Source organism: Convolutriloba macropyga, chromosome 12, assembly GCF_964194025.1.
Source record: "Convolutriloba macropyga chromosome 12, txConMacr16.3, whole genome shotgun sequence".
Lineage (NCBI taxonomy): Eukaryota > Metazoa > Xenacoelomorpha > Acoela > Convolutidae > Convolutriloba > Convolutriloba macropyga.
In genome coordinates this window covers 3444344-3462274 of record NC_134479.1, presented here as the reverse complement: position 1 = coordinate 3462274, position 17931 = coordinate 3444344, and the positions used below count along the sequence as shown (strand labels likewise).

General features: G+C 37.2%; 2 protein-coding genes across 3 annotated transcripts in view; both read left to right on the top strand.

The window, feature by feature from the left end:
- Positions 1-17931, top strand: part of LOC142350752 (uncharacterized) — a 275857-nt gene that overhangs the window by 527 nt on the left and 257399 nt on the right. The gene's annotated exons all lie outside the window — the stretch shown is intronic.
- Positions 58-17223, top strand: LOC142350234 (uncharacterized). Of its 2 annotated transcripts, XR_012760865.1 has the most exons (10): positions 58-312; positions 6218-6322; positions 9259-9368; positions 9856-10003; positions 10584-10661; positions 10789-10911; positions 12147-12251; positions 16403-16498; positions 16565-16680; positions 16897-16967. XR_012760865.1 is itself a non-coding variant. In XM_075401997.1 (9 exons), exons 1-9 carry the CDS (start codon positions 112-114, stop codon positions 17095-17097), a joined length of 1167 nt encoding a protein of 388 aa, XP_075258112.1. In that variant the 5' UTR covers positions 58-111; the 3' UTR covers positions 17098-17223. The 2 variants fall into 2 exon arrangements, 1 of the variants encoding a protein (XP_075258112.1); XM_075401997.1 differs by lacking the exon at positions 16565-16680 and having other exon boundaries at positions 16897-17223.

Sequence of the window (17931 nt, the reverse complement as noted above, 5' to 3'; positions counted from 1 at the left end):
AGTTTTTAATTTCAGTTTTAGTCATGTCTTTTAATTCGCTTGTGCTGAAAAAATAGAGCTTTTATTGAAGGAAGAGAAGTTGCCCTACTGCGATTGGTTGGCGATCTAATAATGAACATATCAGGTAACGGCTATCTTGAAGGCCAGGACAGTGAACCGTATGTATGTAGAAATTTTGAACCGTTATCATCACCAGCTATGGACGAATTGAAGTTACTTGTCTGCGCGGATGGCACTCAATTCCAGGCAAAGGTTCTCGAACTTCAAACCGCTGAAAAAACCGGGGCGGTTTTTAAAATTGCTTCGGAAAAGGTTGGTTAATCAAAATTTCAGGATTTTCTATAATAGCCACTAATTTGCTAGGCCATTATTGTTCCCACATTAAACAATGTTACAACTTTGTCCTAGCTCAATTTTTTTTGCTCCGACCGTTTTAAGTCAGATAACATACGGTTTTCCCTTTAATACTACATCTCGGCGCCTTCAGGAATGGAGTGAGGGTATTGAAAAGTTTTCAAGACGAAAAAAAATATAGACATTTATATCTATAGATTGCGCCAATCTGTCTCAATTATTGTCAGTGTAAGTCTTGAGAACAAGTTCCTATCAATTTTGTAGTTACAAAAATGGGAAGTCGGTGAATGTAATAAAATTCTCAGCGCCGAAGTTCATAGCAATTATTGTAAACGTGTTGCTCTTTTTTATGCAAATTTTTTGCTTAACCATTTTGCGCTTTTCTTCTAGAACTTTTTTCACTTAAGTGACTTTTTCGCGCTTTCGTCCTTCATTTTTGAGTGATCTATTGCTCTCCCTCCGATGTAAAGCTTGTTGCTCCGAACATCGCCCCATAACAAAAAGAAGGGCCTGATTGCCGAGTGGTCAGGTAGCGGGAGGTCCGTGGTTTGTATCGCATCGTTGGCAACTATTTTTGCACCCATGAAGCAAAATTTATATAGGCTACAGCTCCTGATTTGAAGTGTTCTTTCGCTCTGATTTGAAGTGTTCTTTCGCTGTTTACACAAACACTGATGATTCTCGTTTTTTTTTGTTATTTATACAGACACATTTTTGATTCTCAATTTTGATTTAGCCTAATTGTTGTGATAAACTTAAATAGCATTTGCTATTTGATAAGTTTGTTCTTCACAGCTTGTTTTGGCCATTCATTGAGGAGACCCCTGAACGGACACACCCGTCAGGCATCAACAGGTTGTTTCTTTTCATATGAATTTTTTCAATTGTTTTGTAAATATATATTCAAGAAATCCATGTGATCGCGGACGAAGTACCTGGACCCTAAGCAGACAAAGGGGACGATACACTCCTTCGAAGCCCTTGAGGATTTGATCAGAACTCTTCAACAGTATAGTCCAAAGAAACTACACACTATAACTCTAATTGCTGCTTTTAATGATACGACACAAGCGCAAATGACTTTTCAAATAACTGAAGAAATTTAATAAACAATTATTGACAACTTTCATCCAGGCTCCATCTTTGTCCCCAAAAATTTTGGCTCCACAAATAATCGCGTTATAAATAATGTTTGATATTTTTAGTTGTTTGTTAATCATATGTTTTCAGACTACTAACAGCCTCCCTTATTTATATCACGTCCACATGTCCGAGCAGTCACACTGCTCAAAATTTTCAAAAAATCTCAGGGGTGGAGGGGTTTGGTGTTACTCTTGTGCCACTTACCAGCACGTAAAGTGTAGTGGACCCAGGGCTAGGCAAGAACACCATGAGAACTTCCGCTGCGTAAGCTGCAAAAGGAAAGCAACTCTAATCTTCTTAGAGACAACAACTCTAAGCCATGCAGCGGCCGATAGCCAGACATCGGAAGCTTCCAGGGAAGCCTGTCCTGAACCGTTCGGTTACTGGCTCAACCTCCAGGAAAGCCCAAAAAATGCTTTTGAAGAACATCTACAAACAAGTTATTCATGGGAAAGCAATCTTTTTTACGCTGCCAAGAAGCAAGACAGGCATTAATTTCACCGATACTTTGAAGGAAATTCTGTCTTCCATTTTTACGCGAAATGACGCGGAAACGGCAATGTACTGCGCAATGGTGATGCCTCATCTCATTCGTGCAAGGATAAGAACGGAGGATGACGTCTCGAATAACAAAACGATTGCAAGGCCGTTATATCAATGGATAAAGTGGGACATAGATTCCCTGTTTCTTGACGCAAAAGCTATCCATGAACGTATGAGCAGAACTAAAGCAAACCTGTGGTTAGAAACTCTGCCATGAAGTAGCTTGTGAAGTCATGGCCCTTCCGGTCTTAATGCCAACGAATGGCGAAGGCTTCTGACTTCCTTTAAGTCGTCCTCAACTGATCTATGCTAAACGATTGCTAAACTAGCAAAACGTTTAGCTACGTGTCTTTCGTCCTTCCATATAATTCATGTCGGTTGATAGCTATTGATAAATGCCTCGGTGTACGACCGATAGGAATTAGGGAAGTACTCAGGCGAATTATTGGAAGAACTATCGTCAATGTATTAAAACTGACCTTAAGATATTAGTTGGTGGAGGAATTGGACATGCAATCCATTCATTGAGAGCTGCTTTTAAAGACAGATTCGGGGGCGATCTTGCTTATTGACGCAAAAAACGCTTTAGTGTCAACTGTGATCTTGCCTTACAATACATCGAGAAATTGTGCCCTTCTCTTTAATTCTATCGTGAATCGTCAAAATTATTCATTAACAAACAAACAAAATTCTCTCAGGAAGGTGCAACCCAGGGCGACCCCTTGCGATGTCGATATGGAATTGCCTTTATCCCCCTAATTGAACTTTTTGACGGTTGCTTCATAGTTCAATAGTGGTATGCGGACAACTGCAACGCTGTGGGCTCTCTTGATAACTTGAAAGCTTTTTGACTCATTGAAAAAAAACATGGTCTTACTTTCGGTTATCATCTTACCAAATGCCTCATCAGTATCAGAGAACATGTTTTTGAAAAAGCACAGCAGATTTTTGTTTACGACGAAGTGGAAACAGTTGACGGTTGTAGAGTACATGGTAGTGTAATAGGTTCTGATAATGCAGAAAAGAAATTTGACGAAAGATCACGAAAACAGCAGAAATCTGTTAAAAAAGCTAGCCGCTCATGCCAATATTTCACCTCAAAATGTTTAAAGTCGTTCACTTGATCGGTTCAGCATAAATTGACCTACAACACGCAGTATTGATGACCTTTTAAAAGAATGTCAAAAATTAATCAACGATGAGCTATTGCCTAATCTACTAAAGAATACCGCCTACAATCGAAAATACAAGAATATCTGGTTGCCGATAAGGGAGGGTGGCTTGAACATCCTGAAATCCGAAGACCACTCCAAGGAATATTAACGATCAGTTCAACTGTCAAGTCCCTTATCACTATCTCTACCCGAAGCCGAAAAAAGCAAAGACAAATCTTACAAGAAATAAAAAAAACTTGCTATAAAATCAAAAGAGACAAAAATTAAGAGCGAATTTAATCAGAACGAGATTTGCTCACTTGAATTAGTTAGTGAAAAGGGAGTATCAAGCTAGTTGAACGCTTTGCCATTGAAGCGATATCACTTTGACCTAACGAAAAGCGAGTTTCGTGATGGCATTGCCCTTCGCTATGGCTGGGACCCAGCAAAGATGCGATTACTATGCGCATGCAATAAAAACTGTGGCACATGCCCTCCATTATCCGAAAGGAGGATACACGCACTTGAAACAATGAACTCCGTGATTACTTGGCAAACTTGTGAAGTGATATCTATCATGATGTCGAGATCGAACCTCATCTTTAGCCGTTGCAAGGGGAAACCTTTGCTCTCAAATCAACGACAGCTGATGATGATGCAAGATTAGATATCAAGGCCAACGGACTTTGTGAATCAAAGTTCAACAAAACCTATTTTGATGTGAAAATTTGCAACCTGCTGAAAAAGTTGCCCTGAAGGCAGTAGCGAAGCCTAAAAGTTTCATGAATCTCTTAAAAAGAAAAAGTTTGAAAAAAGATTAAATGTGGTTGAGAAAGCAACATTTCGTCCGCTTGTCTTCGCATGCAATGGTGGAGCTGGCCCATGAGCTTTAAAACCGCTTAAACAACTAGCATCAAAGCTCTCCGCGAAAAGAGGACAGCTACGCTGATATTATATCAAATCTAGGGAAAATCAGCTTTGCTCTCCTGAGGAGTTCCATCCTCTGCATTCGCGGGTCAAGGACGTTTAGGTGGCGCAAAATAGTTGATGCTTCGATGGGAGCTGTGGTTGTAGAAGGGAGGCTGTTAGTTTTACTCATCTACTTCTGTCATTAGTTGTTCGTTTTCGGATGTTTGTTTTCTTCCTCAACTTTTCTTCCTGTTGCGAGTTTTAAATAATTTTGTTCTGGTCTATTTTCTCAAAAGATGGAACTACCACCGTGATTAAGTCTGTCTGTTAAGTAGTATATATATTGGCATACAGGGGAGGGGGGACACATAATTTCCCAAATTTCATTTTTCTACCCATTTTCAACAAATTTATAGTTTTCTCAAGTTATGATAAAATGAACGATTTTTTAACATATATTTTAAACGAATACCATAATTTTGGAAGGTATATAATATCTATATATCTATACATATATATATATATATATATATATATATATGTATATGTAAATATGTTTATATGTATATATATATATATATATATATATATATATATATATATATGTATATATATATATATATATGTGTGTATATATATGTATATGTATATATATATATATATATATATATATATATATATTAAATACATACATATATATATACACACACATATATATATATATATATATATATATATACATATACACATGTTGAAATAATTGGGTTTAATACTATTAATATTCATTGTAAAATTAAATCTGGTATAAACGATAATAGGAAAGATAGTGATATATTGTATATATTTAACCTGGATGAACCACCTGGATATATGATAATTGATATACCAACAAAAGTTTTATATCAACAAGTTGTATATACATATAAATATTTATACATATATTTACATATACATACATTGTATATATATATATATATATATATATATATATATATATATATATATATATCAGCTTCTATCATAACATTTTTTATCATTTTTTATCAGCTTCTATCATAACATCATCACATTTTTCTTGTTTTAATATTTCCGCAATTTCAGATACCTCATAAAATCCAGGTGTTATTAATTGCTCTCAAACGAAGTTTGTAGCAATTATATTAGTCCTGTCGGTCTTTTTTATGCGATTTTTCGCTTGACCAATTTTTTGTCTGACGCTTTTAACTTTTCGTCCCTCAAAAACGAGATAAACAGGTAGCGCCCAGCGGGCATTAAGTGCTCTTAGAGCCTTTCAGGTCTGATTCAGCTCAAACTGTTTTGGAGACTTATACTTATACTTATGGTGTGAAGGGCGGTTCTTAGAGGTTGAGACACCTCCCCCCCCCCCTTGTTGACCCCCTACCCCCACTATTGGCTCCACCCCCCCCCCCCCACCACGCTTTTGCCCCCCCCCCCAACCCAGTGCTGCCCCCGGTGCACCCCCCCCCCCCCCCCCCCCCCCGTGGCTAGCTACTGACCAAGCCAACCGGTCGTTTGAGAGCAATTCGCCCGACGTTAGTCGGTTATGTTATTGAATTAGTGTTACTTATTGTATTAATTTCATATACAGCATATATAAGTATGTTATTTTTTTTCAGTTATATTAAACACTGGATTATAAACAGATCTGATTAAACTAATTTTACTGTTTTAAGTATAGGTTCATTAAAATGCAAACTTTCAGTTGAACTTGTCATTCTAAAGTTAAGTGCGTGTTCGTCTTTAGATTGAGTTAAAGAATCATGTATCTTTGTAGTTCACATAATATAAGGTTGTGTGCCATTTTTATAATTTAAATAATAACCAATGTTCAAGTTCAAAACCATCACCGCGAACACTTCAAAGTCAACAGCGAACACTTCAAAGTGAATCTATTTGAGTGTGTTAAGTCTTTATTGGTCCACTGTGTGGACTGCACTGTTCGTGAGATGAAATGTTGTTGTTGATTGTTGAGTAAAGCACCCATGTTGTTTGTACTATTTTTTACAACTATAGCTTTATATTACCAATTAAATCCATTCCCCTTTCATGACCAGGACATTGGGGTGAAGTGGACATGACATTTTTGTTTGCAGCTAAGTGGTGATGATAAATGTGAAGTTGAGGTCTGGAGGTCATTCAAAGAGTTCATGTGGCTTGACTATCAGATACGAGCATATCATCACAAGGAACACCGAATAGTAAGATATAATAATAATAATAACACTCCCTACTACATCACATACACGCTATCAACGTCAATACACACCACCTTCAATTCAATCGGGCAACGTGTTTTTCATTTACTAGTGGGTGTTTTCCTAATGTGTTAGTGGGTGTTTCCCTGCAAAGCTATCATTGGAAAGCCCGTCAAACCTAGATTAATTTACTTGAAGGCTCTTCGAATTTGGTCGTTCTCGAGGAGTTAAAATGTGGAAAAAAGGCTAATTTGACCTAATTTTGCTGCCTTTGGTGGCTTGACTCGACAAAGAAAAAATGTGAAACTTAACCGACAGTTTTATCGTAATTGGTAATTAAAGTCCATAATTGGTCCATAAATCAGTAGTTGTGATAGATTCATATCAAGTCCCACGGGCCGCTGAGGCATGGCCATGGCCCGCGAGGCATGGCCAGATGCGGTAAAATACGGTCCGACCACAGATAGACCTCCGTTACACTAGTTGATGAAAAAACTGCGGTATATTTCTCCGCTTACGAAATCTATCTATATATTAATCGCGTGAACACATGAGGCGGCATGTTTTAAAGGCATCACTCAGCAGCATGTTTTAACAGTACTACCGAAGAGCACGGTTAATCGGTTGCTTAAGGTCATTGACCGATTAATGTTTCGCCCGACTGATTAAGGTCATCGACCGATTAATATTAATCGCGTGAACACATGAGGCGGCATGTTTTAAAGGCATCACTCAGTAGCATGTTTTAACAGTACTACCGAAGAGCACGGTTAATCGGTTGTTTAAGGTCATTGACCGATTAATGTTTCTAAAAGGTCATTGACCGAAAAATGTTGCCAAAATGTCATTGACCTAGAATGTTGCAAAGAGGTCGTGTCATCTACCAAAAAATACTTTGCGGAAAAGCCTGTAGCCGAAATTTCTTTGATAAAGAAAATGACAATAATTGGCGTTTTAATAAACGAAAATAATAGTGTCGAAAAAATCATTGGCCGGTTAGTTGTTCAGAAAAGGGTCTGTGCCTGAAAACCTTGTGATACTGAAAAGGTAAAAGACCGAAATTGTGTCAAGACAAAGAGGTTTTATGACTGAAAAAAAATGTTTTTTGTTTTTCCTTGTCAAAAATTTGTGGTTGATGTAAAAGATTGTCTTGAAAATTTGTGTAGGAAAAGTCAATCACCGAAAACGTCAAGGATTAAAAGGTGGATGACAGAAATATGTTTTGTCAAAGCTTCACTTTACGAAAGTTTTTTTATTACAGAAGAATTCAACGAATCAAAATTTGTGAAGTGTGAAACCCCCAAAAGGTGCCGTTGCAAAAACCAAAGTTAGGTGCCAAAATTTATATATGACAAGACTGAGGTCTTGAAATAAATACAAAGCTCATAGCCACCAGTAGAGGACTTTTTCATATTAAGGGCTGTTACTAATAAATTTTTGCATACAAAACTTGACAGGCATATAATTTTCTTTAATTTTTTTCGTGAAAATTTTTGTTGGTCTCATTAGCCAGCCCTTTAATTCAGTTCTTTCATTGTTGACTTATTAAAAAAATTCGCAAAGGCTTGCCAACTATTCCTTTTATCGGCACTTTCCTCGTCTCGGACACATCTATCTTGTTATCAGCAAATTCATCCTTTTTATGAAAACCGGTATTCATTGTTTCGCCCAGGATCTGTTTTCTTTTCTCTTTTGAACTGTTGTGTCTCTCCCGCTCTTCAGTTTCTTTCTCTGTCTTTCTTTTTTCTATTTGGTGATCTATTTTTTCTGCTCTAAGAGCTTTCTCTATCTGTGTTTTTTTCTTTCAATTTTTTGCGCTCGCTCACTATCTCGCTGTTCTTGTACTTTCTCTCTCCCTGTCTCATGATTTTGGCTTCTTCTGGCTGTCCCATTTTCCTTCATTCTATCGCTGTTGGTTTTTCTTGTATTCTTTCTCTCGCTCAATTTCCTTTTCCTTTCTCTCTTTCTTTTCTTGATCCTTTAACTTTTTCTTTTCTTTTTATTTGAATGTTTTTGATTCTTTTTTTGTTCCCCATTGATTTTCGTTCGGTTGGTTTCTGATGTTCTTATGGTTTTTGTTGCATTGTATTCTTTCCGTTCTTTTTTTTTCTCATCAATTTCGATTTATCCTTCTCTTCTCGTTAATTCCCTTTTCGCTTTTGTCTCCCGCTGGCTTTCTCCCAGACTCTTGTTTTTTTTTGTTTTCCCTCACTGCTTTCGACCTTCTTTTGTTTTCTGTTTTTGTGTTCTTTTCGTATTTTTAGATCTTTTTGCTCTCCGACTCATATATCTGCTGCTATCGATCCCTTTCTCTCCCTCTTCATACCTCGTTCTATCTGTTATGATTTTTTAATGCTCTGTGAGAACGTCTATTACTCTTAACTCGCGTAAAACCTTTCTTTGACATATTTGGCTCTCTTCATTTTTCGTTGGTGTCTCCAAAGTAGTATTGCAAAGAAAATCATTGAAACGATTGCATGTACACCAGTTATCACGAATAAGTTTTCAATGAGAATATCAATACTTAAAGTTTCAAGATAAGATGCATTCAGATAGCCTTTACGGACCTGCTAGTAGTGTTTTAAATTGGCCAATCACAGCTTACAATAAGCTTTATTGCTCATTTTACGCAATTTGTTGGTTAAATTTCTCATTTTTTGATTGTCGGCTAAACGCTTTGTCGGCTAAACGCTTTGTCGGCTAAACGCTCTAACAACAACAACTAGTCTAATATGCTTCATTTACAATTGTGATTTTTGTTTCCAATTTCATTTCCATGCTGTTAATGGATAGTTGAGTTATCGGACAGTTTGATTGAACAATGTTGCTCGCAAAATTAATTCTTGGCCCTACATAAAATGGTGTACATAAGAAAATTAAAAGGTAGTAATATTGGTAGGTGGTTAAGTTGAAAAGTGTTGATATATTTGGTGTTTCAGTTCCCTCCATTGCCAGTGAGTGGAAAGAGTAAAAGCAGACAGAGTGCGGTGCATGGAGTCTCTTCTAAGATCATAGACGACACCTCTCTCGACTGTCAAGTCCTAACTCAGTCAGTCAATCACGTTAAATAACGTAGACTAAAGTCCAATAAGGAATTAAGCAATGACTGATAATTAATAGTAGTGATAGCACAACTTAATATCTTTTTCATCGATTGCAGCTGATATGATTATATTGATTTAATTAGAGTAGTAGACTAAAAAGTTGCAATAAAAGCGTTTCAAACAAATTTTTTAAAAGACAGTTTACGGGTCTTTCCCATTTCCTATTATAGCCCCCCCCCCCCAAGCTTAGCGGTCAGATAGCTCAATCATGGTAATTATACCATAATGGGGGTGCTATAATTTTCATGCGGGGGGGGGGGCTATAATGGGAAAGACCCCAGTTTTCAAATTGTGATTCCCACGCCACCAATAATATGAGAGTGAATAATTGATCATGTTAGTACGTGGAAACCAATGTGACAAAAGATTTGCATAATTTGGAAGGAAATATTAAGCAGGTTATGTTTGCGTAACTGAGCTGTTTGTGTGAAGGTACCTGGCCACTCTCTGTCTCCACCCGAGGTTCGGTTCCTCCGAGTTCCTGCACTCTTTCCTCACTTCCCCCGATCCCATCTCTCTCCCTGCTCACATGCCAACCTCTCTACCCACCCGATGCACCTACAAGCTTCCAAGCACCAGCGTACGTACCACCCCTTCCTTCCTTATTAATTGCTCTCGAATGAGAAGCAACTATTGTAAACGTGTCTTTTTTGTGTAAATTTTTCGCTCGACCGTTTTTGCGCTTTTCCTCTAGAAACAGGAAGCAGCTCTCTGATAGCCTTACTAGTTTAAGTATGCGATGCAATGAAACTGTTCTGAGGCGACAACTTGAAGGTGTGAATGATGTTCTTAGTCTTAAAAATTTGTCCCCCTCGGTCACCTCCGCCCACCCCCAACTGAACGCCTAACCCCCTCCTCCCCTTATCGATTTGTACCCCCTCTCGCTTGATCCCCCACTACCGAAGCCAACCGTCGTTGGAGAGCAATTTGCCCGACGTTAGTCGTTTATGTTGTAACCTTTAATCTGACTTGCATTTTGAAAGGTAAATGGCACTTCCCAATTGTAGATGCCATGGAAATATAGACCCCCTTTATGATATAATTGGGATAAATTGGGGTTTCTATGTATGTGCCCTATTTAACGGGGGAGGGGTAGGTGGATAAATTCACGTGATAAAATTGGTGGGTGGTTCTGTAAGATCATTGAATATTTGTTTCAGAATGTGACCGATCAGTTTTTTATCAAAGAGTGCACTTTCGTGTCAGCATACGAGCCTGCAATTAATAATGCCAGTTCAGTAAGTATCAAAGACATCATCGTTTAATCCTAATGAAAGCAATCAACTTTCTCATCTGGTCTATATTATTAAGACCTCTAACAGAATTGAAATTGAACTGAATTGGACGAATACGTTCTTGTTTGAGGTTATGAAGAAGTTGGTGTTCAAGACCACAGATTTTGCAGAAGTGTGGGCTGCTAACTCCATTCTGATGCAGAGCAGTGCTGATTCAAGTCTATTCAACAAGTATCTCACCCTATTTGCTGAGGTACACCCTCAATTTAACATCTTGCGTTTTCTCGCTAGTTTTGTTTCAACTCGTTGCTTTATTGAGCCCATCCCCACCGTACGTTAAGCGTAAGTTGTGTGCGAGAGAGTGTGAGTGAGAGTGGTATTCATGAAAGGGGGGGGGGGGTATTCATGGATAGTTTTGGAGAACTAATATAAATAAAACTTGTCTTTATTAATAGCCGCGAAGAGATTCCGGCAATTATTGGGGACATCGTGTTTTTTTTACAATTCAAAGAATTTGAATTGTATTGGGGCGCTGTCTTTTTTTAAGATCTGTTCACAAATTTTCACGATTTTTGGAGTCAAATTGGAGTAGTGATTTTGGTCACGCAAGAACAGGAAATGGAGCGAAAAAGCGAGTAGTTTTGCGATGTAAAATTTTTGCATTCTAATTTTAAAAGAATGAGAAAGTAGTGTTTGAACAAAAATTCGCTTTCTCGCTAGTGGTTTTTTGTTCACATGCGGCATTTTGACATTGTTTTTCAGTTTTTTAAAATTTTTTTGGTCTGATTTTTCTGGAAATGTTTTCCCTTTCACAGATAGTCCGTTCTAAGTCTAGTTTTTCAGTCAATAAAAATTCTTTGAATTATACGTCAGGACTTGTCGTGCTATGGTTTTTTTAATTCGTCGTCTCCATCGATGATACTTACGACCTGACTTCTTGGAATTGACTTTTTCAATGACTTCAGTGACTGCTACTGCTTTGCAGTTAAAATTTGTGTGCATGACGTCATTTCTGCTTTTAGGTCAATTGCGTGACTTACCTCAATCAAAAATGACTTCTGTACTTACTTATGAAACTTTGAATTTTATGAACAATTACTAGTTAAAGGTCAATAGTGTGCATCTAAGTAGTGCCAAACATATAAGCCCGAATTCTTGAGTATTAGTCTTGAGTTTTGATTTCGAATGTTAATTTTGAAAAAGCTCCATTAGGGCTTTTTCTTTATAGAGCGTATGTGTCTCATAAAAATGACAGTCAGAATCTAACCAAAAAGTCTAGTGGTCCGTTTAAGGACTGTGGGCCAATCTGTCTATCCTGTTTCTTTAGTTGTTTCAATTCATGGAAGGCCACGAGCGGCTATTTTCCGCAGTCTATGGCGGCTATTTTCGGGAAATCTGCCGGCTATGTTAAATAAAGGATGTAAATATCTTGACATCTGAATAATTTTTTTTGTGAAATTAACGTTTGAACATTTTGTCTGTTGGCAGGTGGCCCACGATTTGCAGTTCCACTCAATTTCTCAGAGGGATAGTGAAGAAATGTCTCTTGGGGTTACTCTCTCCTTCAATGCCATACTCCTCAATGAAGAAAAGGTAATAACGAATAGTTTTTAGATTGAAGACCCGAGTGTGATTTTTTTTACACTTGATGTGATTTGTATACTTAGACAAGATAACCTAAACTTGATACATAACTTAACATACTAAAACATGCTGAATGTGCCAATATTAGATAAGCTCTCTTCAAGTTCTTTCTTTACACGTGTCAACATTTTTTGTTATCAGGTGTATCAAGTTTCACTTCAATTAGAAAGTATCGATGTTTGCGATCTTCACTGACAGTTCTTTTCAACCCCTTTTGTTGTTAAAAGATCTCTCATGTTGCAGTCAACCAACTTAAACGTCGAACCTTTCACTTCTACTTTTGTCTTTTTTGTAGCTGAGTACTTAATTTGGTAATTTTCATGTGCCTAATGTTTTCCAAATGTGCCATTTAAGTTCTCTGAGAAAATTTCGAACATCTGGATTAGCATTGCGAGATCTGGGAGAATTTGTAGCTGGGTCAATTCTTGCATGCTTGGAAGTTGTCCCTCATTTTTGGCCTTTTCAACGTTATCCGAAAATATGTTTAAAAGTTTTCTGAAGAATGATTTATTGCTGAAGCATTTTTTCTGCTTGCTATTTTCCTATGAGCTTTGTTATTTTAGTTTTTTCTTTTTAATAGCCGCACAGCGATAGCTGAGGCTATTATTGGCCTTCTCTTGGTTTTTTTTTTATTTCGTCGTCATGATTTTTGTTACGACCATATGACGTCACAGCCATTTTTTGTTCATTCGTTCATGCAATTTCAACTGAATTGCATGTGTGACGTCATTTTTCGCTTTTAGTGGAGCGAGTTTTTTTGTTCATGCGCGTGATTAAATTTTTGGTCACACTTGACTTACCTCACTCTCAAAAATGACTTCCTCACTTTGAAATTGACTTTTATTTACTTTAATTCAAAGAGATAAGGTCAAATGGGTGTGTATCACTCTAAATGAAGCTTATTTGAGATCAGCTAATAGAGGCAGCAATAACTTATACAGATTTTTAATCAAAATATAACAGATCAGCCTTCAATGAAAAGACGAATTTTTTTGGTCTGTCTTTTTTACTGTTTTTTTAGACTGCCGATCTACGAATCTATTGCGGCTATTTTCTGGCAATCTGCCAGCTATGTTTATTATTGAAGGTTTCTTTTCGATTCAAAAAATTTGTCAAATATTTTATTCTTTAAGTTAATTGCAGAGAGGGTGTGAGTGCAGCTCTATCAGCCCTAATTTTTATGTTCCCCCTTTTGTTCTGAGGTAACACCGGAAGTCAAACTTGAACGGTATTACATGAGTAAGAATCGCAAATATGTGAAATGTAAATGATATGTATTTTAGTTATTAAGTGCTCTTGAACGAAGTTCATGGCAATTATTGTAAACGTGTTGGCCTTTTTTATGCAAATTTTTTGTGCTTGACCATTTTTGCGCTTTTCTTCTAGAACATTCTTTGACTTCTCAAGTGACTTTTTCACGCTTTTGTTCTTCATTTTTTAGTGATCGGTATTGCTCACACTCCGAAGTAAGGCTTGTAGTTAAAATAAAATCGATTGCAGCAAAGTTAAAATAAGGCCCTGACAGTGCTTCTGGTTAGGGATCGGGAGGTCCATGGTTCGAATCCCAGTGTAGGAAACTGTTTCTCCACCAGCCTGTCGTCCGAAAGCAATGCTTCCCACATTAGTCGGTTTATGTTAACTATAGCTGCGAAGCTGTCAACTGAGCGGAACTATATTGCGGTGCTCTTGGTTTTTACAATCCAAGAATTGGATTGTATTGGTGCTGCTGTCTGGGTAAAGCTCAGCGGGCATCAAGTGTCATTAGAGACCATTGGCTGCGTTTAGTAGTCCCTCAAGTCCTTAGAGTGATGAAGCTACTGAGGAGGCCGTAACTCATGGTTAAAGGGCATTTTTAGGAGTTTTTGAGCCCAAAATGTTGCAACTTTCGCGTTTTTTGGTCATTTCAATTTTTTATTGACCCTTCTGAAATTGAAGTTTGTAAAAGTTGATAAATGTCTTTTGCAAGACGTAGTTACTTTTAATGACAATTTTGTGAGCTAAATGTTTTGTTACTCCAAACATAATTTATATAACACCAAACACGCGAATTAATACTAATTTTTACAAGCTTTTTGAAAATTTGTCGTTTTCTGATGTTTTTCAGCCCTAGGTGCCACGGAACCTCCTCTAAGGTTTGATAGTAGATTACTGCATACTTTCTTCTAGCGGCAATGGAGTGGTTTTCAACATTTCAACATAACGAATTCTAGCGGTTTTGCGATAAAACCTGCATTTTTAAAAATTGTTTGACCTTTAGTGTCATTTTTTAAAGATTTTCCAGCCTCGGGAGGGGGGAGACCTCCTCTAGGGTTTGATAACATGTTACTGTAAAACTTCATGCATGTTTCTATTAGTAATGGAATGGAATTTTAGCAATTTTTTTATACAACTTGCAGTTCTTGTTTTGTTTTTAAATCATTCTGCTCAAAGTCTTTTTAAACAGCAGCTGCTCAGCAAAGCAATTCAAAATGAAGAGAGTCAGTATTAAAAAAATCAAAGTCAGAAATATAAACGGAATAAACCCATAAAGCCCATTTTTAGATGCCCGGTACTTGAAATTTGTTCTCATAAGTTTTAGTTACTATCTATAATGCTTATCGGTATTGATACTAGACCCTGTAGCCTCGCACTGAGAAACAGGAGTATTTTCAATTACGAAATGACATCAAAATAAATCGCACTTAAATTGTTTTTATACAAAAATCAATTTTTGTTGATATTTTCTTTTCTTTCGATCCCAATAGAGTTACGGGAATCAACGGCGGCTATTTTCCGGCAATCTGCCGGTTATGTTTCAAAATTTCATTTGTTTTTTCAAAATTTCAAGTTTATTTAGACCCAGAGGCCAACAAACTTCCTTTTGGGTTTGACAGTAGACTACTGCATGGTCGGTAGGGTCAATAATATGGTATTATTATTACATTTTATTCCGCATTTTTGTATTTTTTGTGATAGTTTGAAATTTTTTCAAATGCTCTGAAAATTATCATATTCCGACTTAATCGATCTTTATGGGCCAGTGAAAATTTTTCTTGGCTTGAACTTGGCTACTGGATAATTTCTAAAGACAATGAAAGGTTCTAAAGATATTAATATCCCACTTATAGCAATATTTTAATGAAGTTTGAATTCAATTTTTTTGAAGTTTTTTCCATTTTCTGGTTTATCGATCTTCAAGGGCCAATCAGTTTTTTTAAGAGTTTTGCTGATGGATTACTGAACGGATTCGAGAAGCAGGCAAAAGAAATGGTTTTGAACATAATAATTGCAAAATTTAGAAACTTTGAAAGTTTTTTGCTTTTTTCTATCTTTAGTGACGCCAATGAACCCCTTTCAAGGCTTGTGAGTGGGTTAATGAGTTTTCTAAGTAAATAATTTATAACCATTATGGTAAAAGCTTCAAGTATTATAGCAACGGTTATACTTTTGTTTAGTTTTAGTTTCTCCAATTTTGGGACTGTTTGCGTTTTTGACTGCCAATGTTAATTGATGCGCTGGTCAGATGCAGTAGTTCTAAATTTCTCATTATTTATTTCTGTTCCTTGGATTTTATTTCATTACTTGTCTTGTTATGTTTTTTTGTTCCGTCGTCTGACGCTCTTTTTCTTCGTTTTAAATTTTTTCACACAGCAAAGCTGAAAAACTTGTTAACTTTTCTGAATGACTTCTTCCTCTCACTAACGTAATTTGCGCGCGTAGCGTCATTTCTCACTCTTTTTAGGCAATGTTTCCAGCTCATTTGCGTGAATTGATTTTGATCATACGTGACTCCCCCACCCCTAAATATAATGACTTTTGCACTTTAAAACTTAAGGTTAATTTGAATTAGTTTAATGTCAAAGGAGCTCATATGTATAATAAAGGTCCCTAATGAAAAAATTTCTGCGCAATGAAATTTAACAAGCTTTTTAATTTCTAGCTGAATGATTTTTATATAACTTTTTGAGCGACGTTCGATAACTTTTTCAACTTATATCTGTATCTGTTTCTATCTCTATTATACGGCACGTAAGTCTTCTTTCGGAGCTGTTCCGGCAATCTTCCGGCTATGTAAATAGTATGTTAGTGATATAATTATTGTTTGGTTGAGTGTCGTTTAGAGACTACTTGAGTTGTGGCATCAATTGGTGTGTAAGTGTTGCAATTTGCGTGCTAGTCTCTCCAAACACCCTCACAACACCCCTAAACACAAACAGGTAATCAATCAATTGCACACAGCACACACCTTTCTCACTGTCAAATGGGTAGTCCCTGTTGATTAGGTTTAAACTAAGTGGACATGCATGAACTTACACCGACGTACAAGAGCGCCAGACCGAAATATTGGAGAGAAGCTGAAAAAATTTTGGCACTCCTTTGTGGAACAATTATAGTCGAAGTGAGATGTTTTTTGCCTTATTAATCTTTTAATAAAGCTCAGCCCGTTGAATAAAATTTGATCTAGTATCGTATCCGCGTTTCCGTTCTAAAACACGCTGAGGCGGGGATCGAACCCCCCATCTCCGTTGCCGCACAGTTGTTGGAACTATTTTGTTCATATGTGGTATTTAGAGGGTATTAATTTATGAATCGCACCCTGGGTAATTTGTTTAAGGTGCAAGAAGACTTGGTTGGGAGTGAGAGTGAGTTGAACAGAGTAGGAGAGGAATGCAAGGAAGAGATCAGTCACTACAAACAGCAGAGAGATCGCTCTCTCAGACAGAGTATATTATCTTTTGCAGAAAAACAGCTCTCAATAGCACAACAACTAGAGACCAGTTTGCGCACATGTCTTATCAAACTCAAAGACGCTTGAATCATCACCTCAACTCATCTGAGTACTTGAGGAAACGGTGCTAGAGATTACTTGAATAAGGTTTCTACCCACTCTCACCCCCCCCCCCCCCCAACCCCCACCAGCACCACCACCATCCCCGTTCAGACGCGTTGGATACCACCCTCTATAAGCTGTATAAACAAAAAAGATGCATAAATGCGCTTTTTAATAGCATCTCAGCTCGCTATTATAGCGACCCTATTTTGTTTTTTTAAAGTATTTGGATTGGTGCGCTCTTTTTTCAGATCTGTTGGCATATTTGACACCTTTTTCACATCAGTGAGAAATTAGAGTGGTGATTTTAGTCGGGCTGAAGTAGTAAAGGTAGCAAAAACACTACCTGCTTTGAAGCGTTACATTTTTGAACTACCTTTTAAGTGGAGTGAGAAATTTTTGTTTGTACAAGTTTTTGGTTTTTGCTAGGGATTTTTTTTCACGTGTGCCAATTTGACTTCGGTTTTTAATTGCTCTCGGAGAGAAGCAATTATTATAAACGTGTGTGTCTTTTTTATGCAAAATTTTTGCTTGACCGTTTTGACTTTTCGAGTGACTTTCACGACCCTAACTATTTGCGTTTCGCGTGATCTAGCACAATTTCAAGCAGCTGAACTCATTTGGAGGCTATTTATTACTAAAAGTCAAATGAAAAGTGAGCCGAAACTGGTGCCATTCTTCTCTTTAAATCTTTATAGTGGTATATATTAACCTCTAATGTGGTTATTTGAAGCCCACTATTGAACTTCGTAGTCCCATTTAGCCCCCCCCCCCCCCCCCCCACCGACTGAAGCAGGCTCCCACTAGTCGTTCCAGAGC